This window comes from Apiospora phragmitis, assembly GCF_038363925.1.
Source record: "Apiospora phragmitis strain CBS 135458 chromosome Unknown utg000001l:1.0-2902119.0:1.0-2906034.0, whole genome shotgun sequence".
Taxonomy (NCBI): domain Eukaryota; kingdom Fungi; phylum Ascomycota; class Sordariomycetes; order Amphisphaeriales; family Apiosporaceae; genus Apiospora; species Apiospora phragmitis.
The window spans coordinates 2868452-2895643 of record NW_027117399.1 but is presented as its reverse complement, the minus strand read 5'-3'; the positions used below and the strand labels follow the sequence as shown (position 1 = coordinate 2895643).

The 27192-nt window shown below is 57.0% G+C and overlaps 14 protein-coding genes across 14 annotated transcripts; 11 read left to right on the top strand and 3 right to left on the bottom strand.

Moving 5' to 3' along the window:
• Positions 1-490: 490 nt before the first annotated feature.
• PG994_000874 (L-aminoadipate-semialdehyde dehydrogenase large subunit) lies at positions 491-2056 on the top strand (the record flags this gene model as incomplete). Its single annotated transcript, XM_066852283.1, has 1 exon — positions 491-2056. One exon carries the CDS (start codon positions 491-493, stop codon positions 2054-2056), a length of 1566 nt encoding a protein of 521 aa, XP_066722915.1.
• Positions 2057-2085: 29 nt separating this feature from the next.
• Positions 2086-2688, top strand: PG994_000873 (PKS/NRPS-like protein biosynthetic cluster; the record flags this gene model as incomplete). Its single annotated transcript, XM_066852282.1, has 1 exon — positions 2086-2688. The coding sequence occupies one exon, from the start codon at positions 2086-2088 to the stop codon at positions 2686-2688; it is 603 nt and encodes a 200-aa protein (XP_066722914.1).
• A 1051-nt stretch (positions 2689-3739) lies between these two features.
• PG994_000872 (uncharacterized protein) lies at positions 3740-8005 on the top strand (the record flags this gene model as incomplete). Its single annotated transcript, XM_066852281.1, has 3 exons — positions 3740-6581; positions 6676-7322; positions 7415-8005. The coding sequence occupies 3 exons, from the start codon at positions 3740-3742 to the stop codon at positions 8003-8005; spliced, it is 4080 nt and encodes a 1359-aa protein (XP_066722913.1).
• Positions 8006-9593: 1588 nt separating this feature from the next.
• Positions 9594-10670, top strand: PG994_000871 (uncharacterized protein; the record flags this gene model as incomplete). Its single annotated transcript, XM_066852280.1, has 2 exons — positions 9594-9830; positions 9882-10670. The coding sequence occupies 2 exons, from the start codon at positions 9594-9596 to the stop codon at positions 10668-10670; spliced, it is 1026 nt and encodes a 341-aa protein (XP_066722912.1).
• Positions 10671-10838: 168 nt separating this feature from the next.
• Positions 10839-12162, bottom strand: PG994_000870 (uncharacterized protein; the record flags this gene model as incomplete). The annotated part of the gene is given in 2 exon segments (XM_066852279.1): positions 10839-11173; positions 11187-12162. The coding sequence occupies 2 exon segments, from the start codon at positions 12160-12162 to the stop codon at positions 10839-10841; spliced, it is 1311 nt and encodes a 436-aa protein (XP_066722911.1).
• Positions 12163-13983: 1821 nt separating this feature from the next.
• PG994_000869 (uncharacterized protein) lies at positions 13984-14688 on the top strand (the record flags this gene model as incomplete). Its single annotated transcript, XM_066852278.1, has 1 exon — positions 13984-14688. The coding sequence occupies one exon, from the start codon at positions 13984-13986 to the stop codon at positions 14686-14688; it is 705 nt and encodes a 234-aa protein (XP_066722910.1).
• A 687-nt stretch (positions 14689-15375) lies between these two features.
• On the top strand, positions 15376-16399 carry PG994_000868 (Ribosomal protein S18 acetylase RimI; the record flags this gene model as incomplete). The annotated part of the gene is made up of 3 exons (XM_066852277.1): positions 15376-15876; positions 15951-16056; positions 16302-16399. The coding sequence occupies 3 exons, from the start codon at positions 15376-15378 to the stop codon at positions 16397-16399; spliced, it is 705 nt and encodes a 234-aa protein (XP_066722909.1).
• Positions 16400-16732: 333 nt separating this feature from the next.
• Positions 16733-17987, top strand: PG994_000867 (NRPS protein; the record flags this gene model as incomplete). Its single annotated transcript, XM_066852276.1, has 3 exons — positions 16733-16760; positions 16956-17524; positions 17607-17987. 3 exons carry the CDS (start codon positions 16733-16735, stop codon positions 17985-17987), a joined length of 978 nt encoding a protein of 325 aa, XP_066722908.1.
• Positions 17988-17995: 8 nt separating this feature from the next.
• Positions 17996-19073, top strand: PG994_000866 (non-ribosomal peptide synthetase; the record flags this gene model as incomplete). The annotated part of the gene is made up of 3 exons (XM_066852275.1): positions 17996-18387; positions 18476-18875; positions 18972-19073. 3 exons carry the CDS (start codon positions 17996-17998, stop codon positions 19071-19073), a joined length of 894 nt encoding a protein of 297 aa, XP_066722907.1.
• Positions 19074-20206: 1133 nt separating this feature from the next.
• On the top strand, positions 20207-21611 carry PG994_000865 (aryl-alcohol protein; the record flags this gene model as incomplete). The annotated part of the gene is made up of 5 exons (XM_066852274.1): positions 20207-20404; positions 20460-20520; positions 20574-20807; positions 20888-21147; positions 21267-21611. 5 exons carry the CDS (start codon positions 20207-20209, stop codon positions 21609-21611), a joined length of 1098 nt encoding a protein of 365 aa, XP_066722906.1.
• A 664-nt stretch (positions 21612-22275) lies between these two features.
• Positions 22276-23034, top strand: PG994_000864 (pantothenate transporter; the record flags this gene model as incomplete). The annotated part of the gene is made up of 3 exons (XM_066852273.1): positions 22276-22354; positions 22419-22779; positions 22872-23034. 3 exons carry the CDS (start codon positions 22276-22278, stop codon positions 23032-23034), a joined length of 603 nt encoding a protein of 200 aa, XP_066722905.1.
• Positions 23035-23112: 78 nt separating this feature from the next.
• Positions 23113-23558, top strand: PG994_000863 (allantoate permease; the record flags this gene model as incomplete). Its single annotated transcript, XM_066852272.1, has 2 exons — positions 23113-23172; positions 23244-23558. 2 exons carry the CDS (start codon positions 23113-23115, stop codon positions 23556-23558), a joined length of 375 nt encoding a protein of 124 aa, XP_066722904.1.
• Positions 23559-23600: 42 nt separating this feature from the next.
• On the bottom strand, positions 23601-25056 carry PG994_000862 (uncharacterized protein; the record flags this gene model as incomplete). Its single annotated transcript, XM_066852271.1, has 3 exons — positions 23601-23900; positions 23932-24420; positions 24496-25056. 3 exons carry the CDS (start codon positions 25054-25056, stop codon positions 23601-23603), a joined length of 1350 nt encoding a protein of 449 aa, XP_066722903.1.
• Positions 25057-26421: 1365 nt separating this feature from the next.
• PG994_000861 (uncharacterized protein) lies at positions 26422-27042 on the bottom strand (the record flags this gene model as incomplete). Its single annotated transcript, XM_066852270.1, has 2 exons — positions 26422-26815; positions 26900-27042. The coding sequence occupies 2 exons, from the start codon at positions 27040-27042 to the stop codon at positions 26422-26424; spliced, it is 537 nt and encodes a 178-aa protein (XP_066722902.1).
• Between the last annotated feature and the right edge of the window lie 150 nt (positions 27043-27192).

Sequence of the window (27192 nt, the reverse complement as noted above, 5' to 3'; positions counted from 1 at the left end):
TTTCTGTTGCTGACAAAGATGTAACCCATCGCCGAACCCGCGTATACTAGGCGACTCCAAGAACGAAGCGGAGATGCGGGGAATGATATAGACGTAGGCTGCATTAGGTTATCCTTCAGAGGATCACGAACCTAGTCTGCTATATCCCTTGACAGCATGCCACAATAAACCCCTGAATGTCGAAAAGTATGTCGCAGCAACTGCTGCCTAGTTTCTGAGCCAGTCCAAACTACACGGCATGGTTAGGCCCACCCATGCTAAGCGAATGGATGATCGGTAGAGCTGTAGGATCTTGTTCGTCACAGAAAGGAGAAGACAAAAACTCGATAGGTCGAAGACTAGTGTGCCTCGCATAGTACATATTGCACACCGTGGCATATCATAATATCGAGTAGCAGCCTGTGATAGACCTCGTGTAAGACCAGCAAGTCCAGCTTTCGTACGCGCAACGAGGAGTAACAACTGGAGTTGCATTCATAACTCGCCCAACATGACGGATTTGATTGCTCAAGATTGCCTTCAGCATGAGAAAGCGGCCGAATTTAGTAGTGCGCTCCATGCGGCAACGCCGAGGCCGTGCTTTCACCAACTTTTTGAACGAGCCGCTGATGCCTACAGTGGCAATGCGGCTCTGATATGTGGCGACGCTACCCTCGCTTTTGGGGAGCTCAACGCGCGAGCCAACCAGTTCGCTAGATTGCTCGCACGCCGTGGCGTGGAGCATGGCGATATCGTTGGCGTGGCGCTGGACCGCTCGGTCGACCTCGTCGCGGTATTACTGGCTGTCATGAAGACGGGGGCCGCGTACGTGCCTATTGACCCTTCGCTCCCCGTAGAGCGGATAAATCAGATGATGGAAGATGCCGCTCCAAAATTGCTCGTCGCAGGGGATACCACGGCACCTGGATGCTTCTCGACTTGGAGTAGTGTGTGCCTGATGGCCAATACCATGTTACTGTCCGAACTGGATAGTGGGAACCTGGATGTGCCAATCTCGAGCCAGGATCTTGCCTACGTCATGTACACCTCGGGGTCTACGGGGCGGCCCAAGGGCGTCGAGATTAGCCACGGCAGTGTCTCCAATCTGCTCTTATCGATGCAGCAGCAACCCGGGTGCAGCGAGAGGGATCGTCTCCTCGCCATCACAACGGTTTCGTTCGACATGGCAGTCCTCGAGATGTACTTGCCACTTGTGTGCGGCGGCGCAGTTGTCTTGGCCCAGAAGCACGAAGTCAAAGATCCCTCGGCCTTGGTCGGGCTCATGAAGCAGCATAAAATCACCATGATGCAGGGTACACCAGCCATGTGGCAGATGATGTTGGCTTCAGGGTGGCGTGGGCAACCGCGACTGGAAAAGGTCTTGTGCGGCGGGGAAGCGCTGTCTAGGTCGCTAGCAGATGACTTGCTGGGGTGCAGTGGCGTGTTGTGGAACATGTATGGCCCGACCGAGGCGACCGTGTATGCAAGCATTTGGAAGGTATCCCGCGGGGAGGCGATCCTCATCGGTGGTCCCATCGCCAACGGCCACCTCTATGTACTGGACGCCAACCTGTCGCCAGTGGCCACTGGGGATCCCGGCGAGCTGTATATTGGAGGGTCTGTAGTGGCCCGTGGTTATCGCAACAACAAGGAATTGAGTCGATCCAGCTTTCTTCGCGACCCTTTCCATGGCGGCTTGATGTACCGGACCGGGGATCTTGCTCGATGGGTGGATCCGGGGAAGTTGTCTGTGATGGGCAGGATCGACCAGCAGGTCAAGGTCCGGGGCCACAGGATTGAGCTGGGCGACGTGGAGGCCGCTCTGACTACGCACAACGATGTCGCTGCGGCAGTAGTACTGTGTCGCGAAGATCGACTCGTGGCGTATTACGTGACCTCCATGGGAGCACTCGGCGATACCAAAAGCCAGGACGCAAGAACAGGAACTGGCCGCGTGTTGAGAAAATGGCTGACAGAGAGACTGCCAGCCTACATGGTCCCAGCGTTCTTCGTCAATATGGAGGCTCTGCCGGTAACAGCCAATGGCAAGATTGACCGCATGGCCCTCCCAGGGTAGTGGCACCTGCACAGCCAGTCATCGAGGTGATGCCCGCTACGGAGTTGGAGGGCCAGATACTGGCCGTGTGGACTTCAGTGCTTGGCCATGACAGAATCGGGCTTGATGACAACTTCTTTGAGGTTGGGGGTGATTCCGTACGAGTCATTCGTGTCCAAAACGAGCTTGAAACGCTACTGGGCCGGCGCGTTTTGGCTCCCAAGCTGTTCGAACACTACACCATTAAGACGTTGGCGGCATGGTTGCGCAGTTCGCTTGAAACAAATAGCCCTATCCCCGTATATCCGACCCGACTCCCTCCCGAAACTGTCGAGGATATCGCCATTGTCTCAATGGCATTACGGCTTCCCGGTGAGATTACGACGCCCCAGGGCTTTTGGGATCTGCTGGAACGCGGCGGCGATGCCATTACCGACGTGCCGGAGGGCCGCTGGCCTGATCATGAGAACTCAACCTCGGAAGCGTCACTTCGGGGTGGTTTCATTCGCTCCATCGACGCTTTCGACATCTCGTTCTTTGGCATCTCACCACGAGAGGCGCGCTCGCTCGACCCTGCACAGTACATGATGCTGGAGACTTGTTGGGAAGGGTTAGAGCGCGCGGGGTACACGATGGAGCAGCTGAGGGGGTAGCCAGACGGGCGTCTTCATTGGCACCAGCAACATCTTGTCCCATCAAGCTCTCAACCCGAACGCCGTCAAAGACCTGGCGTGTCTCGACGGATACACGGTCACCGGCTCGTCCGCAGGCACCATGTCCGGTCGCATCTCCTTCCACCTGGGCCTCGAAGGCCCGGCCATGACCATCGACACCGCATGTTCGTCGTCGCTGGTGACGACTCACCTGGCTTGCAACGCGCTGCGCCTAGGCGAATGTGACATGGCTGTGTCGGGAGGTGTAAGCCTGATGTTGAATCCCGGGCTGCATGTAGAGTTCAGCCGGCTGCATGGTACCTCACCCGACGGGCGCTGTCGATCCTTCTCCGCCGACACGCAAGGTACAGGGTGGTCCGAGGGCTGCGTCGCTGTGGTCCTGAAGCGGTTGTCGGATGCGCAGCGCGATGGTGATGTCGTCCACGCGGTGATACGCGGAACGGCTGTCAATCATGACGGGCGCAGTGCGACTTTGACGACACCGAGCGGCTCGGCTCAGCAACGACTGGTCCACACGGCTCTCCGTGCGGCCGGGCTGCAACCGGGCGATATCGACTATATCGAAGCGCATGGCACCGGCACCAAGCTGGGCGATCCCATCGAGGCCACCGCGCTTGCCGAGGTGTTTGGTCCAACCCGCATCAGCTCGGAGCCGTTGTTGGTGGGCTCTGCGAAGTCCAACATCAGCCACACGCAAGCGGCTGCTGGGCTAGTGGGATTGCTCAAGGTCATACTGTCCATGCAGAATAGCACACTGCCGCCAACCTTACATGTCACCAAGCCTACCCCGGCGGTAGACTGGGATCGTGCCAAGATGGCTCCAGTGCTGAACAAACGACTGTGGCCTTTGCGAGGTAATCGATTACGCCGGGCTGGTGTCAACGCTTTTGGTATTGGCGGCACGAATGCTCACGTGATCGTGGAAGAATCGCCGAGCAAAGATCCGGTTTCCGAGGTGCCAAGCGGAGTGGCTCCAAGGCTAGACAGTCTCCCCTTCATCATCACAGGACACACCGAAGCAGCGCTGAGGATGCAGGCTGAGAAGCTCTATCGACATATCGACGGGTTGGACGATGACACGAGCCTCAAGGATGTGGCTTTTTCTCTGGCGACTACTCGCACCCAATTTCGATTGCGAGAGGTGTTGTTGACCAGAGGCAGACTCGAGCTCACAGACCAGTTGAAGTCGATCATGCAGCCAAGCTCTCTCGCGTCGTATGCCACGGAGACTCCCAAAACACCCAAGCTGGCTATGCTCTTCACAGGCCAAGGAAGCCAGTGGCCAGGTATGGGCAAGGATCTGTATGAGTCGCACCCTATCTTCCGTGAGGCCATCGATGAGATCGTAGCCAAGTTTACCCAACTGGAGCGGCCACTGCTCGATGTCATGTGGGCAGAACCTGCTAGTCAAGCGGCGGAGATGCTGAAGCGCACCGACTTTGGTCAGCCCGCTTTGTTCGCCGTGGGGGTAGCACTCTGGCGACTGTGGCAGAGCTGGGGGGTGACACCAGAACTTGTTCTCGGTCACAGCCTGGGCGAGCTGGTGGCAGCCCATGTGGGAGGAGTCATGAACTTGACCGATGGCTGTCGACTGGTGGCGGCACGCGGCCGATTAATGCAGGCTCAGTCCGGCGACACGATGATGATGTCGCTGGAAGCTACCGCGGCCGAGGTTACAGCCGCCATTGGCGAGTTAGAAGTTGCTCAAAGCGTGGACATCGGACTGTACAATGCGCCCAGACAGACAGTCGTTTCGGGCGACGCTGCCTCGGTCGAGAAGATGGCAGGATACTTTTCGAGGCTGGGCCGCAAGACCACAAGTCTAGCAACTGGCCATGCGTTTCACTCCCGCCACATGGATGGCATGCTTGACGAGTTCCGAGATGTGGCCGAAACAATACAATTCAAGAGACCTCGGATGCGCATTGTCAGCAGCGTATACGGGAAGTTAGCCGAGCCTGGCGAGCTAGAAATAGCCGATTATTGGGTTCGACAGGCGCGCGAGCCAGTTCGCTTCCGTGATGGGATCCAGGAACTGTCCGATCAGGGTGCCGAGGTCTTCCTGGAGCTGGGACCCCAGCCTGTGCTATGTGGCTTGGGCGTGGCTACTCTTGCGAACAGCCAATATTCCGGATCGCACACTTGGCTGCCTTCGCTCATTAGGAGTCAAGACGGCATGTCAGTTCTTGGCCGCAGCCTCGCCGGTTTGCATACCAGGCACCTATCCATCAATTGGTCGGCATTTTTCAAGCCATTCGGCTGCAGGAGGGTGGAGTTGCCGACGTACGCTTTTCAACGGAATTACCACGCTCGTGTTGTAGAAAAGTCTCACCCACAGGAGAAAACTGTCCTTGATCGGCGGCCTCTGCCAGAGGGCCATCAGTTCGAGATAGTTTGGCATGCAGTGGAGATGGAAACCAATCACCGTCTCCATGACCTCCATGGAACGTGGGGGCTCTTGCTGCCGGCTGGACACACAAATTGGACAAGGCGGGTAGAATCTATGCTGTCGTGTGCCGGCTTGGGCATGGCCATAATCGAACACATCAAGGATGCCACAATGCTGGACGGGTTGGTTTGCCTGTGGGACTCGGATACCGCCCTCCTACCTCAAGCGCAAGATCTCATCGCAAAGGCATTGAAGCAGCTGCAGGAGGCGGCCGAGATGCAGTTCACTCCCTCTCTGGTGTGGATCACGCATGGTGCAGTAGGCACTGGAATCGAGTCAAGGGACCAGGTCCTCCAGCTCGGGGCGGCACCGCTCTGGGGTCTGATGCGCACAGCCAGAAGTGAGCATCCGGAACTACGATTGCGGTTGATTGATTTGGGAGAAGAGCTAGGCGCCAATACGGCAGCATCTTTGACGTACACACTGGCACTCCAGGAAGAGCCTGAATGTGTCGTGAGTCCCGGAAAGACGCTGGTCCCTAGGATGCAGCGTATTGGCCATAGCCCAAAGAATTCAGCGAAGCCACTGCTACGACATGATGGGGCAGTACTGATAACGGGTGGTCTTGGTGGCCTTGGAGCCCGCGTGGCGAAATGGCTGGCCAGAGAACATTCGATCCGCGATCTGGTACTGTGCTCGCGCAAGGGAAGCGAGACACCAGGCGCCCAAACCTTTGTTGATGAGCTTTCCAGAATAGGCACCAAGGCCACTGTGATTGCTGGGGATGTAGCAGAGGCTGGCAGTGTGAAGAAGATGATGGCGCTCTTTGGAAAGGAACGGCCGCTGGGAGGTGTCATCCACGCAGCTGGCGTCTCCGACTCGGGTGTGCTGTCTACGTTGACGCCGGCACAATGTGCCACAACATTTCTGCCAAAAGTGCACGGTGCATGGCTTCTGCACCAGTATACTCGTGATTTGGATCTAGACATGTTCGTCATGTTCTCTTCTATCTCCGGGGTCATGGGCATGTCGGGCGTCGCCAACTACGCCGCAGCTAATACATTTCTCGACGCCTTGGCCCACCTGCGCCGCGCACAGCACTTGCCAGCCTCGTCCGTGGCATATGGCACCTGGGCAGGCGACGGCATGGCTTCCCGGCTCAGCAACACCACACGTTCCCACCTGGCCCTCATCGGTCTTGATCCGCTAGCTCCCGGGAATGGGTTGCAATCACTTCAAGACGCGGTCAGCGAGGGGCGTGCCCTAACAGTAGCAGCCGCTCTTGACTTGAGGCGGCTTCAAGACTTCTATGATGAAGAGGGAGGCGTCCCCGCCTTGCTTCGACTACTTCTGCCAGATACGCGACGGGGTCCCCAAGCCCCCCGAGCCATGGATTTGCGGAAGTCATTGGGGGAAGCTGGGCCGGGGCAAAGCAAGGACATGATGCTTGACAAGGTCCGGGAGGTAGTGGCCAAGGCATTGGGTTTTACGCGACCCCTAGACCTGAGATGCCAACATTCCTCTCAGAGACATTGGCATTGACTCGCTGACGGCCGTGCAAATACGCAATCATCTAGCAGGGGTGACGGGACTTACCCTTTCTGTCAACATCGCCTTCCTCTATCCGAACCTGACAGCACTCGCACGATTCCTGCTATCTCAGCTGCAGGACATGAACACGTCACCATCATCTGAAATTTTGGCGTGCAGCGACACGACTGCCACAAGCGTGTCGGACATTCTCGAATTGGACGTTGAGGCTATTGAGAAAGGTTGTCTGGACAGCACCTTCACGTTTGACAATGTGACTCGAGATGCCGAGACACTTGGCAGATGCCCAGATGCCGTGTTTGTGACCGGGGCCACAGGCTTCGTCGGTGCCTTCATCCTGGGTGACCTGTTGCGGCGCGGGATCACGACATATTGCCTTGTACGGGCCAATGGTATGGACGTGGCAAGGCGGCGCGTGGTGAGTACGCTGGAAGGATATGGGCTCTGGAAATCGAGTTTTGCGTCGATGATGCATCCTGTGGTCGGTGATCTGGGTCAACGCTTGTTTGGCTTGAGCGAGGAATCGTTCGAGGAGCTGACAGATCGGGTTGGTGCCATCTGTCACTCGGGCGCCTTGGTAGACTGGATGCGGCCGTTGAAGGAGTATGTTGGCCCCAATATCGTCAGCGCCCATGAGGTTCTGCGTCTAGCGTCGCGGGGGCGTGCCAAGTCGGTGCATCTTGTGTCCACCATCTCGACGCTGCCTCTACACATGGGACTGGGCCTGCGCGAGGAGAGCATGAGTACGGCTATGGGACATCCAAGTTCGTGGCGGAGCGCCTCGTGGCGGCGGCTCGCTGGCGGGGTGCCAAAGCGACGGTGTATCGGCTACCGTATGTTACTGCATCGACCATGTCGGGCCACTTTCGACGCGACGGCGGGGATTTCCTGCACAACCTGATTAGTGGCAGCCTGGAGCTGGGTGCTTTCCCTCGGTTGGAGGCGAACCTTTCGGCCGTGCTACCGGTCGACTACCTGAGCAAGACCATGGTAGACGTGGTGACGCTCGAGGAGGCTCGAAGGGGTCGGGACTATGACTTTCTGAACGCGGGTGCACCAAGCTGCAACGACTTCTTCGCATTGTTCAATGGCACCCGTGGTGGCAGGCGAGAGTTGGTAGGTTTCGGGGATTGGAAGCGACGGGCGTTGGACCATGCGGCGAGGTTCCCGAAAGGTCGGCTGGCCCGGATCGCGGCGGTCTTGGACAGCTACAACGACGATACGGCGGCTGGCATGTTCAAGGGCTTGCCTGTCGGCGAGCATGTTCTCGGTGGCAGTGACTGTGCGGCGCCGGCGATGAACGAGCAGTTTGTTGCGATATATATGAAGTGCATGGATGCGCAGTCTGAGAGTTGAATGGGAGAAGCAGAATACGTATCGCAGGGCAAAACCTGGGGATGCTCTGGAGCTCTGAGCTGACTCGCTGAGTTGACTGCTACATGTGCTAAAAACTGGAGGGGCTGTTCCAGGGGACTGTACCCTGCACCCCGCGCCCCGCACCCCGCAGCGAGAAAATCCAGTGGGGGTTATTGAGGTAGCGTTGGCCGGATTCAGCTGCTGTTGGCCAACATGGAACCCTCCGACAGGCACCAGATACCTGAACTCCGAGTTGACCAACAGTGTCGGAGCCTTGAGTGCCAGAATCCATATGTCATTCCTTAATCCATACACGGTGATAGGTTGCACATGCTTACACAAATATTGGCCTGGCAAGTTGAAGCTGATCCAGGTCCTGGACTTCTGGGCCAAAGATGCCTTCGGTAAGGATTTCTTGTGACATACCTGCTGGCGGCTTTGGCATAGGGACTGATGGGCCTTTTCCCCAGGAGCCCCTGTTGCCATGTATCCCTCTATACCAGCCATCTTCGATGCAAATTCTACGAAAGTGAATAGCCCATGATCGGAGGGATGGTCAACACATTACAAGCAGCTGCCAGGGCTGGTGCTGCGCTACGTTCTAGACTCAAGCTCCAAAGCAGTTCATTCCAACACCTACAGTGACCCGCGCGAGCTTGCCAGAGACTTGTTCAACCATAATAACATCAGCAAGATGAGCAGAGATTAATAGCTGTGTACAGCGCCGGGTGAACTCTGGCGAAGCTTGCGTGGTGGGAATGAATTACGGAGAACACGCCCTTCATTGCTAATCGTGTCGTTCCCCATGGCCACTTCGGCCACGTCTTGGACACGCAGAACATCGACACCGGCCTTCATCGTCAATGGGTCGGTGGAGCCATGCCCTTCAGGAGCAATGGGACCAAGTCGGCTAAGAGCTTGATGAGTGTTCGCGCCCAGACACAGCCGTTGGAAGCACCGGTGGCCTTAACGCCTTTTCTTATACTCTGTCAAGAGGACGTGGAATGGCATGCGCCATACAGCGCTGTTGGCCTTTCCTGTCGGTCAACCAGGATGCGCGAGCGAGGAAGACATTATCCGCGACTTTGTAGCTTCGGTGTTGCCAAGACTAAGCACGTCGCGGCGTGAATAGGAGCTGTCACATGAACAGTAGGCAATCCAGCGCATCAGCCTCTTGGTAATGCCTCAACACGCTCAAAGCGAGACAGCCAGATCTGCCTCTACATTACCGCGCGATCGCGACCGTTGAGAGCATGGGAGCATGACACAAGGGGGCTTGGGTGTTGGCGTGCTTACTGTGCGCTAGAGTAGCGCATCCTCTGCTACGGTACGCAGCTGGGAAACTTTCCGCTGTGGTTGTTTGCATGTATCTTGTGGTCCATGGTTACACATAACTCAAATGCAGTGTTCGTATACGCGTTCTCAGGCGGTGCACAGCTCAAGGAATCATATGACACCCCTTGCTTGGGCACGTACGCCATACCTCCCATTTGCGCTACCATCTCAGTACTTCTTTTGCTGCCCTTGAACTCCCCTCAACAATTTCGGTACACTTTCTCTGCCAGAGGCTCAGAGTGCTAGTGTCAAGATGGCTACCAATCGCTCGGCGCTTCTCGGCGCTCACCTGGAAAAGTCGGAGCCATCCGAGCTTCGCCCGATCCTGACGTCGCTGAACGGCGACAACAGCTGGCTCATGTCCTTCCCGGTCCCGTCCGGTGAAGGCGCCACAAGACCGAACCCCCGAAAGGCGTACTACCACATTGTCTGGGACCCGTGGTTCGCGACGTCGGGCGTGGCCGTCACCATCGCCAGCTGGGTGGCCTCGGTCGCTCAGACGACACCGTCGACCATCCAGAACGGCGGCGACATTTAGCAGATCGCGCGGGGGATCGAGAGCAAAGCGGCCAGGGCAGACTTGGTCGATCACGCCGACGATCCTCAGGAGCTGATGGTGGATGCTATCCTCATCAGCCTCCACTACACAGACCACCTGCACGAGCCGTCGCTGCGCCAGTTCGACCGCCGCATCCCCGTCATTGCCGCGCCGGAGGCTGCTGCCACCATGAAGGGGTGGGACTACTTCCAGACTGTCGTCCCCATGAAGGACATGGGCAACGATGGGTCGGACTGGCAAGCCCTGCATCCGAACGGCCCATTGCCCACATGGCTGACCCCGTTCCGCCTGAGGGGGAAAGGCGAGCTCAACTTCGCCACTGCGCTCGTATGGTCGCGAGGTTTTCGCGGGGAGGCTGCTGAGCCAGTACAGCCGGCCCACGAGGCGCTCTGGGTGTCACCACACGGCATGCGGATGGACCCGCCGGCGTTGCAGGCATTTCTACGTGACGTCACTAAAACGGTACATGTCTTGGCCATGCTGCATCCCCTCAAGGAGAGTTCCCTGTGGGGTCGGCAGACTGTGCACGGGGTCATGGGCGGGCTGGCGGTCGAGAGGGCCTTGGAAGGCCCGAAGTATTGGGTCCGGACGGCGGATGCGGTGTTTAGTTATTCGGGACTGGTCATGCTACGGGTTAGGGACGTACGGAGGACCTTGGACTGGGGGCTTGCAGAAGAGGAGAGATTAGCTGGGGAGAAGGGTGAGGCAGTGGTCAAGAGGCGGCCCAACCTTGTGCAGATTGATAGCGGCGATTCTATGGTTCTAGAGTGAAGGTGTCTGTTGAATACGCGACCTAAAGTTCACGAGGGTTCTCTTTGATACCCAACATGTCATGTGGCACTTCCTGGCCTAGTTATGTGTGGTACAAGTGGGAAGATGATGTGAATTTTCAAAGTAAAAGCACGCTCTGGGGTATCAAAACAAGCCAAGCCTCTGTAGCTATATATCCTCAAAATAGTCGGGCAGTCCGGTCTTGTCGGTCTCGGCAAAGGCGGCACTGAGATACTTCTGGGCAAAGTCAATGAACCCCGTCCAGCAAATAAAAGCAAAAATGTTGTTCCGCAGCCAGATGCCCCAAACCGTCTGCGGGGCGATGAAGTTGTGGACGAGTGGCGGGATCTTCTGCAGTTTTGTTACGATAGGCCGCATCCGGTCATCATACCCCCGGAGTCCGGCCCCCAAGTCGCCACGGTGTCGATGGATCTCGCCGGCCAGCACGTACGCCCCCGCCATGGCCAGGCTCGTCCCCGTACCGGTGGGGCCCGGAGCATAGCCTGCATCGCCGACGAGGACGAATCGGCCCTTGTAGAAGCTCCGGCAGTTTCATCTGCACGAACTCGGAGGCGTAGAAGTCATCCGCGTCCGCGATCAGGCCGGCAGCGTCGTCGCATATCCAGCCCGCGCCTGTCAACTGTTGCGCGACAAAACCTCGGAGGGCTTCGTCTCCTTTCTGGGCGGCGTCCCGAAACGTCTGCGTAGCCTGTCGGTCTTGGTCGCCGCTGCGCGGGTGGAATTTCAAGAAGGTCAGGCGGTTGGACCCAGTGGCTGGGTCAGGGGCGTCGATGCCCACCATGCGTCCGCCGACGGCATTGTATCCATGACCGATGCCACCACTGGCTCCCTTGAGAAGATCGTGTCCCGGCGGTGTGGAGTAGTAGGCAGCCCAGGCGTTGGCGGGCTGGACATAGTCTCGCGCGCCACAGCCCAGGCCCATCGCCCGGGTTCGAGACGTGGCACCGTCGCAGGCCACGACAAGATCGAAAGTAGTGGTGGGGTGGCCGTTCATGAACTCAACCGTGATCTGTTCCTTGTCCAAGCCGTCCTGGGAGCTTTGAGGGAGCTGCGGCTGCTGCCATCTCATCGAGGCAACTTGCTCACCAAAGACATAGCTGATGTCTTTGTTGTTCTTGGTCAAGTCAACCAAAATTTTGGAGAGGTCACCCCGTAGTATCTCGTATTCGGAGACCAGGGACTGCTGATCAGGGTTGCCCGTGGCAGTAATGGTGCCGTAGCGCCGACCTTTGGTGTCGACAAAGCCGATCCCCTTCATGGGAAGGACCTTGGCCCGCACCGCTTCCTCCATGCCGGGGATCCTCCGCATCACCGTGACGCCGACGGTGCGTATGTCGACGTTCTGGCCGTTGGTCCGCAATTGTGGGAACCTTTCGATGACGGTGACTCGAGCCCCGGCTTTGGCAAGCCAGTAAGCGGTCATGGGGCCTGCGATGGAGGCGCCGACGACGAGAACCTTGGGTTGCGACATGATGGTTCTCAGAAACAGCCCTGACCTAACATAGCCGGACACTCATGGGATTCACGCAAATATATAGATAACGAGGCATGGAGAAGACGAAGTACACCATCATCATGAGGGCTATTTAGCACAATGACATCTCCATGGCTGATTGGCGTGGCAGTTCAGCTCCTGATGGCTGACTAGCCTGGAATCGTCGACCTCGGGCGATGAGACAACCCGAGCTATACGTCAATTACGTCACACGCAGCAACAACGCTGCCAAATCATTTCCACCGGCCTCTGTTGCTGGCAAAACCCGGAGATGTGGTGTTGACCGCATAGTCCGGCTTCCCAACAGCGTCGGCCAGTGGACACTCTCAAATCTGCGGACCACGAAGAGATGAAGGCCCAGGCGAGATGGCACAAGTCCAGTATCAAGGGTCATGCTCAGATACAGTACAGAAAAACAGAGGCGCGCATAAAAAAAAGTGATCTGCATTAATCAAGCCGCCGTTCAAAGGCGTCAGTCACCGCCACCGAACAATAGGTTCGGCCCTCGGGCATCATGTCGGTCAGACGTGGGCGAACACCGACGAGGGTAACAATGGAGGGACATGCGGCGCACCATGCAACGCGGGGTAAGCAGTGCCTGTCCTGCGATGGAATGTCCATGACAAGGTTGTATTCAAAGAAACCGCGATCGCAGGCGATAATATCAATAACATCTACACACTGAACGGTCTTCTTCTGATGCCGCAGTTGCAGGCGGATGGTTGGCCGAGAGGGAGAAATGGTGCTTGAAGATTAATCTCGATGGCCCATCTTTAATCCTGGCTCACATCACCGCTAGCGTTTCGCTTTAACAGATGCTGGATTTGTCCATCAGATGAAAGGTTCTTGTTGCTTGCCGATCGCCAACTGCGAATTTGGAAATCACTGACAGGCCAGTCAAATATTCGATGAGCGACTTCAGCAGGGCATAGCAAGAAGGGAGAAAGTTGGATGGGTTTGACTTAAGCGAATACATTCTCGAGCCTTGCCGAGCTCCCGTTCCTGTGAAGACTGTCATTCCTGGTGTTGCATGCGTGGTGGGGGAAGGTAGACTCCCTCTCCTCTGGAGTCTGCGTGGTGACCGTTCCGCCAAACAAAGGCTGGGCTCCCAGTTAGGATGAAACGCTTGACGGTGTTTGATCCTTGTCCAAAAGCGGGAATCCAGAAGGACCTGACGCTCCTTTGCTAATCTGGGGGCGGTGCTTCGGTACTTGGTCTAAGCGCCAGGCAGGCTGCGGGTTCAGGCCCAACTGCCTGTCACCGCCGTCGACCAGTGATGGTAGCACCCGATCAGTCAGTCGACTGGATGTGTTGAAAACTACTGGAATACCGATGGCCGCTTTGGCCTTTTCCGGGTGTATAGCTTCAGTCCTGTTGAAATGGCGCAGCGTTCATCCCAAATTAAGCATGTTCCTTGGTTGGTTAGCGGTGGCCGGTGGAAAGAAAAGAGCCGTGTGCTGCCGGCATTGGATTTCTGGTACCTTGCATGACGGCCAGGGGGCTGAGCTCTAACCTCTTAGCCCTGCTCCATCTTGGCCCGGCTTCATCCCAGATCTGCTCTGCAAGTGGACAGACAGACGATGTATTTGATAAAGCCCCATAATGGCCTCGGCTTCGCGCTGGCCCTGCGCATCCCTTTTTTCCGTTTCATCAACCGTCTCTCTTTCTAATATACCTCGTTCCTTCTTGAAGAGCTCTGGAAATAGCATCGTATTCTTTACACCCTAAGGACACCTACATTCGTTTCACCCTATTCACGCGACCCTGTCTTTCTTTCTCTCAGTCCAATCCGCCAACATGCACGCCCCGTCTGTTCTTACTGCCTGCTTTGTCGCCCTCGCGGTGGCCGACTCTCGGTTCCAGAGGCCCGCCGGCGAACAGTCCGACGAACAGTCCGACGTTAAGCCAGCCGTCGAGAAACCCACCGAGAAGCCCAGCCCCGTCGCCCACCGCGAGGCGCTCGACGCGAAGTGCACCAAGGCCCTCAACGATGTCATGCCCGTCTACCAGCTGGTGCCGACGCCGCCGCCCGCCCTCGCCAGCGTTCCCCTGCCCACCGACCCGTGTGAGACCCCGACGTTCAACGGCACCCTCTCGGAGCAGTACGCGTCTTACACGAGCGAGGTCGAGGGCTGGTACAAGTCCCACAGCTCCGAGATCCTGGGCGCCCTCAGCAAGTGCCCGGCCCTGATGGACATGGCCTCCGACGTGCCCTTCTGCAAGACCACCAGCACCAGCACCACGTCCTCGTCCATCGCCACCCTACCGCCGACATTGCCGACATTGCCGACATTGCCGACATTGCCGACTGCGACCGCGGCGGCGCCCAGCAAGCCGTCCGCCGCTGCTGGTGGCAGCAAGGGCGACTCGGACAATGCGTTCAACGCGGCGTCCGCGCCTTCAGACAAGCCCGAGTCGAGCGACGCGCACCGTCACATTGCGGGAGTTATCGGCATCGTGCTTGCGGCGGCCGGTTTCCTGGGTGCCGTGGTCGCTCTGTAAAATGTGTTACCTTCGAAAATACCCTCAAAACAAAAATCATTTTTCTTCTGGATTGGGTCGGCTTTTTTAGACGCGAGGCATACGCGATGCGCATTGTTAATACTTTTCACTTTGATGATACCCCAGCAAGGGCGGAGCGCGGGCAGGATATAAACGAAAACCGGGAATTGGCCCCAAGTCGTCACAGCGGAACGGTTTGCAATCTATATACCCGTCATCTACACCGTCAGCTTCTCTTGTCGATATTTGCTAGTTGGCGCCATGTCCTCCTTAATTGGACGCACTACTTTAATCATTTTCAATCAAGAAGCAGGTTGCATACTGCCAGCAATCACGTCACGACTGTCTCAATTCCGCCACGTGATTCGGAACAATGTCTCACTTCCTTCTGCTCCATATGTAATTCCCGCGCGTGGTGGTGGCTTACTGCATCTGATGAGAGCATGGCAATGTCTCTGGGTTTTGTGACAACAATGCGAGGGGATGGGATGGGAAAGACGATCCCCACCGCAGCGTTCGTTCTAGGCAACGGTTGTTTTAGCGCGCCGATTTAGGAAGATGGTGACACACGGCGAACCTGAGGGCTTCTATTCAGTCGAGTGCTTGCTTGCCACAAGATCATTTGGTTAAACACTTCTCTTCTCAAAGCACGCTCTCTGCTCCGCTTCCGCGAAACTAGTTGGCAAAATGGATCAACCACAGCCGCCCTCCACCGTCCCCCAGCTGGCCGCCGATACCGTAGTTCCGGCCTCGACAGTTACTCCGGTGCCTGAGGCCACCAAACCGCCGCCCCCCGCCGCAGGGCAGCAGCAAACCCGCAACATCACCATTGAGATCGCTGCAGACGCCGACGATGATGCCCTGGTCGCCGCCCTGACCGGCATTGTGAATCAAGTCTACTTTGACACCGAGAGCGACATCTTCCTCGAGGGCGTCCAGCGCACAGACGAGCAAGAGGTGCGGAGTATTATCCAGGCTGGAGAGCTGGCCGTGGTGTACCTTCTTTCTTCTCCGGAGCATCAATCCACTTCTTCGCAGCAGCAGCAGCAAAATCAGCGCAAGGCCATAGGCTGCATCCGCATCCGGCGCGTCTCGAGCGACGTGGGCGAGCTGGGCATGATGGCGATCACGCCCTCGCACCACGGCGGCGGCATGGGCTCGGCGCTGGTCCGGTTCGCCGAGGGGCACGTCCGGGAGACGCTGGACTGTCCATCTCGCGCCTGGAACTGCTCGTTCCCTCGGGCTTCCACCACGCGTTCAAGGCCCGGCTGCAGGCCTGGTACGAGAGGTTGGGCTATCAGGTCGTGCGGCTGGGCGTGTTTCACGACGAGTATCCCAAGATCGCGGCGCTGCTCGCGGGCCGACCGAGTACCGTGTCTTGGAGAAGACGCTGGTGGCGTGATCTCCATCCGTGGTATCAATCGTGTGGCGGATCTCAGTGGGGGTTATGTAGCTAGAGCAGTGAAGAAGCAGTTCTTGATAGTATGATACCAGCTGATGCATTGAACACTCTGAGATGCGGCAAGGGCCAAGCGTTCCAGTGTCATCATACGTGTTGAGATGCAAGATCCGAATGCTAAATCTAAAACATTGACCATGATCGACACACGGAGGCGGTGGTCGCATCTGCAACATTGTTGCATGGACGGGGCTCCGAAATCAAGTTCTATTGGACAGCGCATACTGCGACTCAACAGTAGTCTTCTGGTAAGGCACCCCCTACTTCTACTCGACCGGGCAATCCGGCATTATACTACATACCCCGAAGCCAAATGTTATGATACTCTGCCTGCAGCCATGATGTCTGCTGTTTCAAGCGCAAATTGCTCAGAACCCCAACTATGTCTCACTGTCTCGGGTGTCTCTCCGCTGGGTCGCCCGAGCCCCATGAATAATAGGAATGATGACAGTGGCCCGATCAGACTCTTCATGGCAGCTGTGTAGCAGAAACACTTGAGTGCTGTATCAGGTATGCAGCTACATTCCACCTTGATTGCCTCCCGTGTCAAAAGCATATCCTATCGTCAGGAAAGTATCCTTCACCATGGCGCCGTTAAACATTCCAGTCTTCAGTGACTTGCCAGACGATGTCAAGAACGAGGTTGCCACTCCCTGCAGCATCGGCCTTGGCGAGATCGAGGATGTCTATCCTGTATCCCTATCCAGATTGGCCTGATGGCTCAGTCGAGGAAGCAAGCGTGCAATAACGTGGCGGTTTTCTCTCTCGCGCCTTCGACCCATCAAGACAGACTCTGCGCTGCGATAAGTCAAGTCGTGGCCGCGACCCCCATCCTGCGGACTCGCATCGTCGACTGCCAGCTGGGCCCTGTTCAGGTGGTTGTGCGGTCTCCTCCATGTCGGGCGGTCGCCGAAGAGCTTGCGGCAGTTCCTCCCCAGGGAGAAATCCACGCCGATAGGATTCGGTGCGACGCTGGCTCGGGCAACCATTGTCGAAAGCAAGCTGGTGCTCACAGTACACCGTGCCCTTGCCGATTACCCAACGCAGGAAGCCTTCCTGGAAGACGTCGCCTGTGTGTACAATGGAGCTCAAGCAAAACCGCGAGGCAGCTACAAGCTCTTCGTCGAGTACTACCTGTCCATCGACGACGACGGCGGCCGCTCGTTCTGGGCATCCAGGTTCAGTGGACAGTCGGCGGTCTTCCCGCCGGCCAAGCCCGGGTACATCGCCGACGCCACCGTCAAGATCAACAAAGCTCTTGCTATTACGCCACTGACCTACGGGGTGGCCATCGCACAAGTCCCCTCGTACATCGAACTCGCACTGGCCTTGACGCTGGCATCCTACACCAAGGCGGACAGCGTTACCTTCGGCTGCGTCCTGTCCGGGCGAGGCGGTGCGCGGGCCAGCTGCCATCATTTACCCTGGATCCTCGACCTCCGCGCCGTTCCCCGTGCAGGTCAACCTGAAGCCCCTGTCCACGCTGCGGGACCTGCTGGAAGAGCGCAAGCGCGAGAGCTGCGAGGTCGCCAAGAGCCCCTCGCTACAGTACGGCCTGCAGAGGATCCGCGCCGTCAGCGAAGCCGCCCGGGCCGCGTCCGAGTTCAACACTATCCTGGACGTGCGCCCCATGAAACCGGTCGACGGCGACGGCAACGACGACGCCTCTTACTCGGGCATCATGCGTTCCGACGGCGAGTACAAGCCGCACGGGTCGTACTGCCTGACCCTGGTCTGCTTCTTCGAGGGGACAGCGTTTCGGTCGAGACCTTGTTCGACCGGTCGGTGGTGTGCGACGAACAAGTGCACCGCGTTCTGCGGCAATTTGAACATGTCTTGAGCACCATCATGCAGTCACCGCTGACCACGGAGCTGGAACAGATCAAGATGGTCAGTGATCACGACCTAGAGTCTATGATGGAGTGGAATAGGAATATCCCAGAGCCGCTAGAGATTTGTCTTCATGAACAGATCGACGACGTCGCTCGGCGGCAGCCTGCTTCCATAGCAGTGGACGGCCCAGATGGCACCTTGGCGTATGAGCAGCTACGCAGCCACTCCTCTGCTTTAGCCCAGGATCTCCGGTCCAGGGGAGTTGAGGCCGAGATGGCGGTAGCACTGCTTATTCAGAAATCTGTTTGGGCCACTGTGTCGCAGATTGCCGTCCTGAAAGCGGGCGGCACCTGTGTCCCCATTGATCCCGTATACCCATTGGCTCAGAAACAAACCATCATCACCAGGTGCCGAGCCAAGCTACTCCATAGTCTCGCGGGCCTTGATAGAATCTCTGGCGGGCATAGCGACTGATGTCTTGGCTGTTGATGCAAGTTCGGTCTCGGCCTTGTGCCCGGCTGACGATACTCCCAAAGACGTCTCACCACGTCAGGCCGCGTACATCTTGTTCACGAGTGGCAGTACTGGGGCTCCAAAAGCCGTCATTTTGGATCATCACAGCTTGGTCACTTCTTTGGTTGCCTTTGGCCAGCGACTCGACTGGACAAGCGACGTGCGCATGCTCCAGTTTGCCAGCTACGTGTGGGGGGCCAGCCTCCTCGAGTCCCTTGGAGCCCTGCTCTTCGGTGGCACGCGACTACCTCGACGACCGAGAGAAAACCGCGTCCGCTTTCATCGCTGCACCTCGATAGGCCGCCACGGGTCAAAGTACGACGAGCCGTCGCATGTTTCGCACCGGAGCCATGGGCAAATTCTGTCCCGACGGCAGCATACGGTACGTCGGCCGGAGTGATAGCCAGGCCAAGATCTCGGGCCAGCGCTTTGAGCTGGAAGAAGTCGAAAAGGCGCTTTGCTCGCACCCCTTGTCCAGGCCGCATTTGCGACGGTGCAGCTCGATGGCGGCGGCGAGAAGCAACTGGTGGCCGTCCTCGGTCTCAAAGATGCTGTTGCCAAACGAATCCCCGTTGGCTAGATCCGCCCCGGTCCACCATTCGGTCGCGAATCAGCACCTTGGCCAGATCCGGGCCCGTTTGGAATCAAAGCTACCGTCCTACATGGTCCCTAGTTCCTGGTATGCGGTAGAAGCGCTGCCTTCTCACCGCATCGTCCAAGCTCGACAGGCAGTCCATCACCAAGTGGCTCGGCCAGCAGGAGATCCCACGCGTGACGCCGAGGCAGATCAGCGTGGTCGGAAATGTGCCGCGATAGCATTAGGGGTCGTAGTAATCTAGCAGGGATGTGCTGCTTGGTAACAATATATTTCATTTACATATAGCTCGCGATGTTCCTTGACAAGAGCAACTTCTTCTCGAGAGTGTGGTAGCACGCCTCGCACGTCAATGACCTGTTTGAAACCGCCATGAACAGCACAGTGAGCAACCCAGAGCAGTCTGCCGTAACCCTGGCGGCGTCGATCAAGAACCCTTCGCCTCCGGCAGGCCCGTAGTCCTCAGCGTGGCTGATATGTGCAACCACTTGAAGCTAATAGGCATGTCGGCACGAGTGAGATAGGTGTGACAGGTCACTACTTTTCAGTTAAATGGATGGGGATATTGCATACCTCCTCTGGTGAATATAGAACGCCACTCGGTTTCTGCCAGTGCTGCTGTTGCGCCACGGCCCAGCAGCAATGGGTTCGGCGATATTTCCGCCAGTAGCAGTTCGCATATGCCGCATTGACTAGTTCCTGGCATTGGCGTATGTCAATGCCGAACCCGATATGCAGCCCGTGTCTCACTCGGATCTTCCATGCAGCTGCAGATCTCAATGAGCCGTGTTGTCGATCGGCACGCCGTCTGTCAAATGGAAGCGAGCTTCCTGTAGGTGAGACATTGAGACATTCCAAGAAAGATGGCGGGGCCGAACACGGCTTCAGGGCACATCCTCTACGTGGATGAAACATGATGGCGATGTATCACAATGATCGGCACCAGTGTGCGAGGTTCAGCTCGCAGCGTCTAAGAGGATCGACTGATCACTTTCCTCTTAGCTCGATTTCACGGAATTCAGCGCCCGATAGAGCCATCCCCCATCTCCCCCCTACTCTCCTTCATCCCGCCCCAAGATGACTTCTGAGGACATACCACCGCGTGGTCCTCGAGCACCATGACGATAGCGAAGCATGCAGCCATCAAGGCCAGCAAGTTCTCCGGGGTCCCCACGTCGCTGCAGGTGTCCGTGGCCAAGACCAAGGTAGATTACTGCCGGCTCGGGAAGAGCGGGCTGCGCGTGTCGAATCCCATACTGGGGTGTCTTCAAATTGGCAGCCCCGAGTGGCTACCGTGGGTGCTGGGCGAGGAAAAGGTAAGGGAAGGGGTCAAGGTGTAATCTGCTAGTCTGCGTGCGAATGCTGATCTAGAACGTTACGGCCAAAGGCACTACCACTACTCAAGGCTGCCTACGACAGAGGTGTCAACACGGTGAGCAACAACTACACACTTCCTTTCGATGCGCGCGCGGACCTTCGGTGCAGCTGACACACTTTTTGATTGCGACCAGTGGGATACAGCCAACGTCTACTCCAATGGGGAGTCGGAAAGAATCATTGGGAAAGCACTTTGGAAATACGGCATCCCCAGGAGCAAGGTGGTTCTGTTGACCAAATGCTGCCGGGTCGTCTGCGACCATGAGAGCTTCGAAGTGGGCAGCGGAGTCGCCGTGCACAGCGTCGAGGCTGCAAGAAGCAAGGACTATATGAACTCATGGGGTCAGACACCCCTTCTCGTTGAACTTTTGAGAAGAGATCAGAAGATCGCTGACAGCTGTGAGTGATGGTTTCGCCGGCAGGCCTTTCGCGGAGCGCCATCTTCAATGCGGTCGAGGCCTCGCTGGAGCGGCTGGGGTCGACGTACATCGACCTGCTCCAGATCCACCGCTTCGACGAACAAGTGCCCCCCGAGGAAACCATGCAAGCGCTCGACTGCCTCGTCAAAGCAGGCAAGGTGAGGTATATCGGCGCAAGCTCGATGTGGACGTACCAGCTGGCTTCGCTGCAGCAAGCAGCCGACAGGCACGGCTATACCAAGTTCGTCGCAGGACTGATCCCAGTAGGTTCTCTTCCGATCCATTCAATAACAGGTGAAAGAAGAAGAAGAAGAAAGAGAATTATCCCTCTCTCCCTCTCTCTCTCTCTCTCTCTCTAACATGGGCATTTGTCCTCCTACAGTGGGCCCCATTGGCCTCGGGCCAGCTCGCCCGCCCCTGGAACCAGAACGGGACCAGTCTGCGGTCGACGGTGAACAAGAACGGCGAGCTGTACCACGACGAGGACACCTCGGCGTCGCAGGCCATCGTGGGGCGCGTGGAGGAGATCGCGCGGCGGCGGGGGTGGCCCATGAGCCACGTCGCGCTGGCCTGGCTGAACCGCCGGGTGGCGGCCCCGCTCGTCGGCTTCAGCTCGGTCGAACGCCTGGACGAGATCTTGGGGGCGCGGGGCAAGCTTCTGACGCCCGATGAGGAGGCCTATCTCGACGAGCCGTATCGACCTCGTTGGGTTCAGGGGCATGCGTAGTTTAGGGGCGACACCCTCACAGTTACGCTAGTTCAACAGGAATCTACCCATCCATTAACTTTCTGACTGATAGTTTCATGGCATGAAATCTTGTAAAGGTTGTTTTTCTAGTTTCGATGGTTCTCGTGATATTTTCATATCCCAGTGGAATATCTAGAGATCACCTTTAAACCAATTTCCTTAAATGTTCTTCTATAAGAACTAGGCACTAAATCATGAGTTAAAGAAACAAAAACATTCAATATCATCTTGGAGCTGCTGAGCAATGTCCCGCCGATCCAGACCGGCCTCCCGGCCAAAGTTTCTCGGCATCCACTCGTCGATCCAGCACTCGGTCGGACCGGACCACTCGAGCCCCATGCAGATCTGCCTCTGTTCTGTCGTTGCCTGTTCCCAGTGCGCCCTGAGCGGGAGAAGACTTTTCGGCCACCAGGGTTCTGCCCAACCTCTAGAGGTGGTTATTCTCCGGTCTACATATCACACAGATTTTGACAGGGTTGATCGACCGCCCAGCTCCGATGCTGACTAGAAGTGATTCTACAACGTGGCTTCATACCTGACGTGGCTCTCTGGCTGAACTATTTACACCTTGAGAGACCTACCCATCAGGCTAAGGCGATCTCAACTAAAGGAGAGGGGCAGCTGCAGACCGAACCTTGTTGGCATGTGCAAGCTACTTTTGGGCGACCCTGTTGACCACTGGCACCCTCACCTCCCTACTAGCTTGTGCACCTTTGCGGCTGGTGAAATAATTACTCCAATACTCCCCTAATTTTGGTATTCCCTACTGACGACTCTATTCGTAAGCCCCGCGCACGCAACATGAGCTAGTCACTGATTCAAGCGTCATCTGTCATCGTCAATCACAGGTCGGCATAGCGTCCTTCATGATGCCAGCGACCGCGGTGCAAACGGAAACGTGGCTCCAGCCTCGAGGGTGGTTCACCGACCGCGAGGTCGCAATCGTGGTGAATGCGTCCTCCGCGACGACATACCTAAGGACGAACATGCACAACCGCCAGGCCATCACGCCGCGGTGCCGCTGGAGCTCGCTGTGCGACTACGACTTGAGGGCTGATGGTCTGCATCCCCAGAGCCCGCCGTCTGAGCATATCACGTTGATACTGAAGTCGGCGGGCTTCGGCATTCTCACCAACCCCCTCTATAGGTCAAAACCGATCAATTCGAGGGCGCATTGCTGAAGAAGGGGTATCTGCATGTTCAACGACTGGCTAACAGGGGGTGAAAACACTAATAGAGTTTCTCTCACATCGTCACTCTCTTACTGCTGACGCCACTGGCCGATTACGTCAACAAGCGGAGCCTGGTCTCTTCCATCCGAGCTTGGTGGACGATGCGTGGTGGCCTGGCCTTATCGAGGACGTACGGTAACAATCCTCCTATCTTATCCGTACTGCCGTGAGACGTCGTCCCTGCCGTTTCGAGTCGTACTCGAGGGTTATGCATGGGCTAACTCGAATCTAAATGCCGTCTCGGTGGCATGGACCTCCTGAAACTCGAACGTGGGAACCCGGTCCGTGTCTGCTGCTGTCTACAATGTGTGCGTGATCCCCTGCCTGCTTGAGGCGCTACCATACCAGTCCCAACTACTAAAAATCCACAGTTAGATAGATGGCAATCCAATCTGGCAACATCATCAGGAACTTCATCTATAGGGACGAGGAGAAGGAAATGCTTCATTGTAGCAACCGCGCGATGGTCGCTATCAACGCCATCGCCATCTTGTTGTTCTTCACAGCTAAAGCCGATTCCATATGGAGGAACAAACAGCGCATAACGGAGGAAGAGAGCTTACACATAGGACACAAAACTCCAGGGTGGTCGTCGACTCGACTTTCGTCTTGCCCATTGAGTGGGTTTCTGGGAAGGGCGACGCCGCCAACGCGACAAGCTTTGGCAGGGATCAGGTGGAGGCATGGGAGGTGATTTCCTTTCGGCTTGTACGCATGTATCGTTCCGCCTGTTTATTTATACTTTATTCATCGAGGACAGGCAGTCTTTCGCCAGCTTACGGACGAGCTGCGTGTTGACGCCCGTCATCCTCCCTACTTCTGTCTGCCCGACGATCATCCACGGGCTCGTGTTGCACACCTTGGTCTCGGGGATGAAGGTCCAGGCGAGGCACGGGCTCCACTTGCTGGTACACTTGGACTGGCAGGCCTCGGCCGTGTCGGCCTTGACGCTGTGCGTATACTCGTCCAGGCCGCCGACATGGTCCCAGTCCTGGATGATGGGCTGCTTCTCGAGCTGCTGCAACGTCGGCGCTCCCTTAAGGCGCCAGGTGTCGAGCCAGCGCGACGGGGGTGGTGGCGTGGCCGAAGACGTCGTGGACGGACATCATGGCCTCGGAGGTCTTGATGTGGTGGTAGGAGATGATGGGGTCGCACATGCGGTCGTGGCGGATCTTGGTGGTCGCGGGCGGCTCCCCGTTGAAGAAGCGGCTATAACCCTCCTTCAGGTAGAGCCCGATCCGGTGGAAAGTCTTGGTCACGAGATGGTCGCCCAGAGAGGCGGTGAGGGACCTCACGTACGCCTCTTCCACCACGTCGGGATGGCCGTTGAACAGCTGGGCCAGCGCCGGGCGGGATACCACGATGGTGGATCCGCCGTGGGCAAAGCGACCGTTCCAAGCGCCGACGGCATTGCCGACGTAGAAGCTCTTACTGGAGTCGAGGTGGCCCAGGAACTGCTCGAGGGAGGGACGGATGAGATAGGTATCGTCATCTGCCAGCAGATACCACTTGGCCTTGGGGAACCGGATGTAGGCCAGTTCCAGACTCGGGATGAACTGCAATTCAAAAGTCAGCAAGCATGCACTACTCAATGCGGCACCCAGTGCAGCATGGGTCAATCGTTCAATTACCTTGATGGTGTCCATCTCCCAGCCGAACTCGAGGGCGACCTTCTCGGCAATGGTGTTGTACTCATGCTTCAATGCGCCTTCGAGGGTGGTGTACTTTTCGATGCGTGGGTAGCGCTTCTGGGCCTCGAAATTGAGCTGGTTCATGACACGGTGCATGGTCATGTTGGCGACATTGTGGACGATGACGGGCTCGCCCTTGGCGTCGACCATGGCCAGGTCGTCGGTGTCGAAGTCGGCGACAAAGAGGAACTTGTCGAAGTGCAGGCCGCGCTGGATGAGGTCCAGCCAGCCGCGTAGGCGGTGGCGGGTGCCGTAGCCCGACTTGACGAGCAGGGCGACATCCTGATTCAGATCCACGGGGTAGGGCAACGGCGTGCCGTAGAACTGGCTGGTGGTCAGGGTCGGGTCAATGATGGTGCTGAGGTTGAAGCGCGCCCAAAGACGGAGGAAATGGTCGTTCGGCAGGAGGACCCATAAAAGCAAGACTAGGACGGGAATGACGATGGCGAGTTGGCGCACGAGTCGGATGCCCAGCCGCAAGACGCCCGGCGCAAGCATCATATCGGTCGGTTGTTGTTTGTCTGGTCCGAGTCTGCTCTCTCTCTCTCTCTAAGTACAGAAGCAAAAACAGGAACAAGCAAAACTTGGCAGCGACAGCAGCAGCATGATCAAGTTATTAATTTTCCCACGTCAAGCTGCAGGCTGGGGGTTACCCAAATAAAAGAAGGGAGGGATTGCGGCAAACAAGATGAAACGGCACAGCACGCACCAGAAGAATGGGGATTTGGTGGAGTCTGGTTTGATTGTCTTGTTGCGCGTTCTGCACCTGCGCTGTGCTCAAAACTGCACTTGTACTGCCAATCGCCAGTTGCTCTGTCGCTGCCAGTTGCCTATTGCTTACGCCCAGAGTGCAGTGCCCTGTGGTTGTCCATTGTTGGTGGCACTAGAACAAAAACCCAGGCCTTTTTTTTATGGCCTGCCTTGGCTGCTTGGGGTTTGGTGGAGACCCAATGCAAGGGATGGCGGCTGCTAGCATGTCGCTCCTGTCCATCCAGGCCATCTTGAGCTACTACTAGGGGATGGAATTGAATAAAAATGGAAAGATTGACGGCGATAATGCTGAGGATGCTCAAAGTCGGATGTTCATAGAAACAATTGCAGTGAGTGAGTGGTGAGTGTTTGGAGCATGTGAACCTTCAGACCCTTCTCAGTCAGGGCTGTGCCGGATCCAGCCTAGCCTAGCCGTCTGGTGCGGTGCACTACAGCAAAACCACATCAGCCCAACAACGGTCGACTTCTACAGGCCCCCATCAACACCTGCTTCTGAGCTGTTGCCTGTTGGTGGGCGACACCAACACCAACGGCTGCATGCATCTAACTTCCGTATTCCCGTAATTTGTATTCCATCTTCCGAGTCTCACGTACACATACAAGACATACAAGACTCTCGCCTATTTTTATCCTTCCTAAAAATCCCATAGTCCAACGTCCAGTTCTAACAGAATTGCAGACTACAAATCCCACGTAAGCACAGAAGAGCGCCCTACGTCAGAGTCGGTCCCAGACTTGGGCCCACCAACTGCCAACTTGCGCCAAGCTTTCATTAATGCCTGTCGGCAACCACTCAATGCGGTACGCCGGATGGAACGACCAGATAATGCTGGCGGGCGGTGGGCGGATTGATAACACATTTGAAGGCATGATGGTCTCAAGCAGAGGCGTTCTGGCCTTTTCGAAACACGCGATGCTGAATTAACCTACTTACCACATGTATCTACATAGCTGATAACCAACAACTAGCAAGGTCTACCGCCCGCTCAACTCCGTTCTCCACACCAACTAACCGACTGACGCGTGGCTCTTACTGTGATGCCATCCCCAGCTGTAGATCCGTACCTATCAAGCTTTACTCAGGTAAGCTGCTACCTAAACCGCCACCTGGATGTCGGTGAAGCGGAACTCGGAGGGACCCCCGTAGCCGACGTCGTTGTCGAACGGGTTCGGCTCCTCGTTGAGGTACACGTACACCTGCGACCCGGGGATCGTGTAGGTGCCGCGGTAGACCGTGTTGGGCAGCGCGCCGCTGTAGGTCACGTTGAACGTCGCGTCCTTGCTGACGGTCGGCGTCTCCTTGTCGGGCGCCGCCTGCGAGAACGTCCAGGTCATGGCCTCGACCACGTTGCCGTCGGCGTCCTGGCAGGGCGCCGCGCCGGCCCACACGTAGGGCAGGGACGTGGCCCCCGACGACCCGGCGTCCCGGCTCAGGCGGCACTCGAGCACCGGCGAGTCCGGCTTCGGGACCGCGATCTTGAAGTGGTAGCTGTGGCAGCGGGCCCATGCGTCAGCGAAGAACTCTCTCATGATGGATAGCAATGCTGGTGAAGAATGAGCGGGAAATGCTTACTTCACATAGGTGCTCAGGTGCGGCTTGGATGCTTGGAACTCGGTCACGGGCCAGTAGAGGTCATTGCCAGTCCCCGGGGCTATGGGGCTGGCGCCGGCGAAGGAGACGAGGCCGGCGGCCAATGCGATCACCTTGCTAAACATTGTGACGATTTGTGTTCTGCCCGGTAGGTAGCGAAGAGTTTGGATGTTTTCGCGCTTCTCAGAGTGTTATCTTGGTTGTAGACTGGATGCTGATGCGTAGACTGGAGTGCATTGGGGATGAGAGTGAGACATCTCCTTTTATAGTCAAAA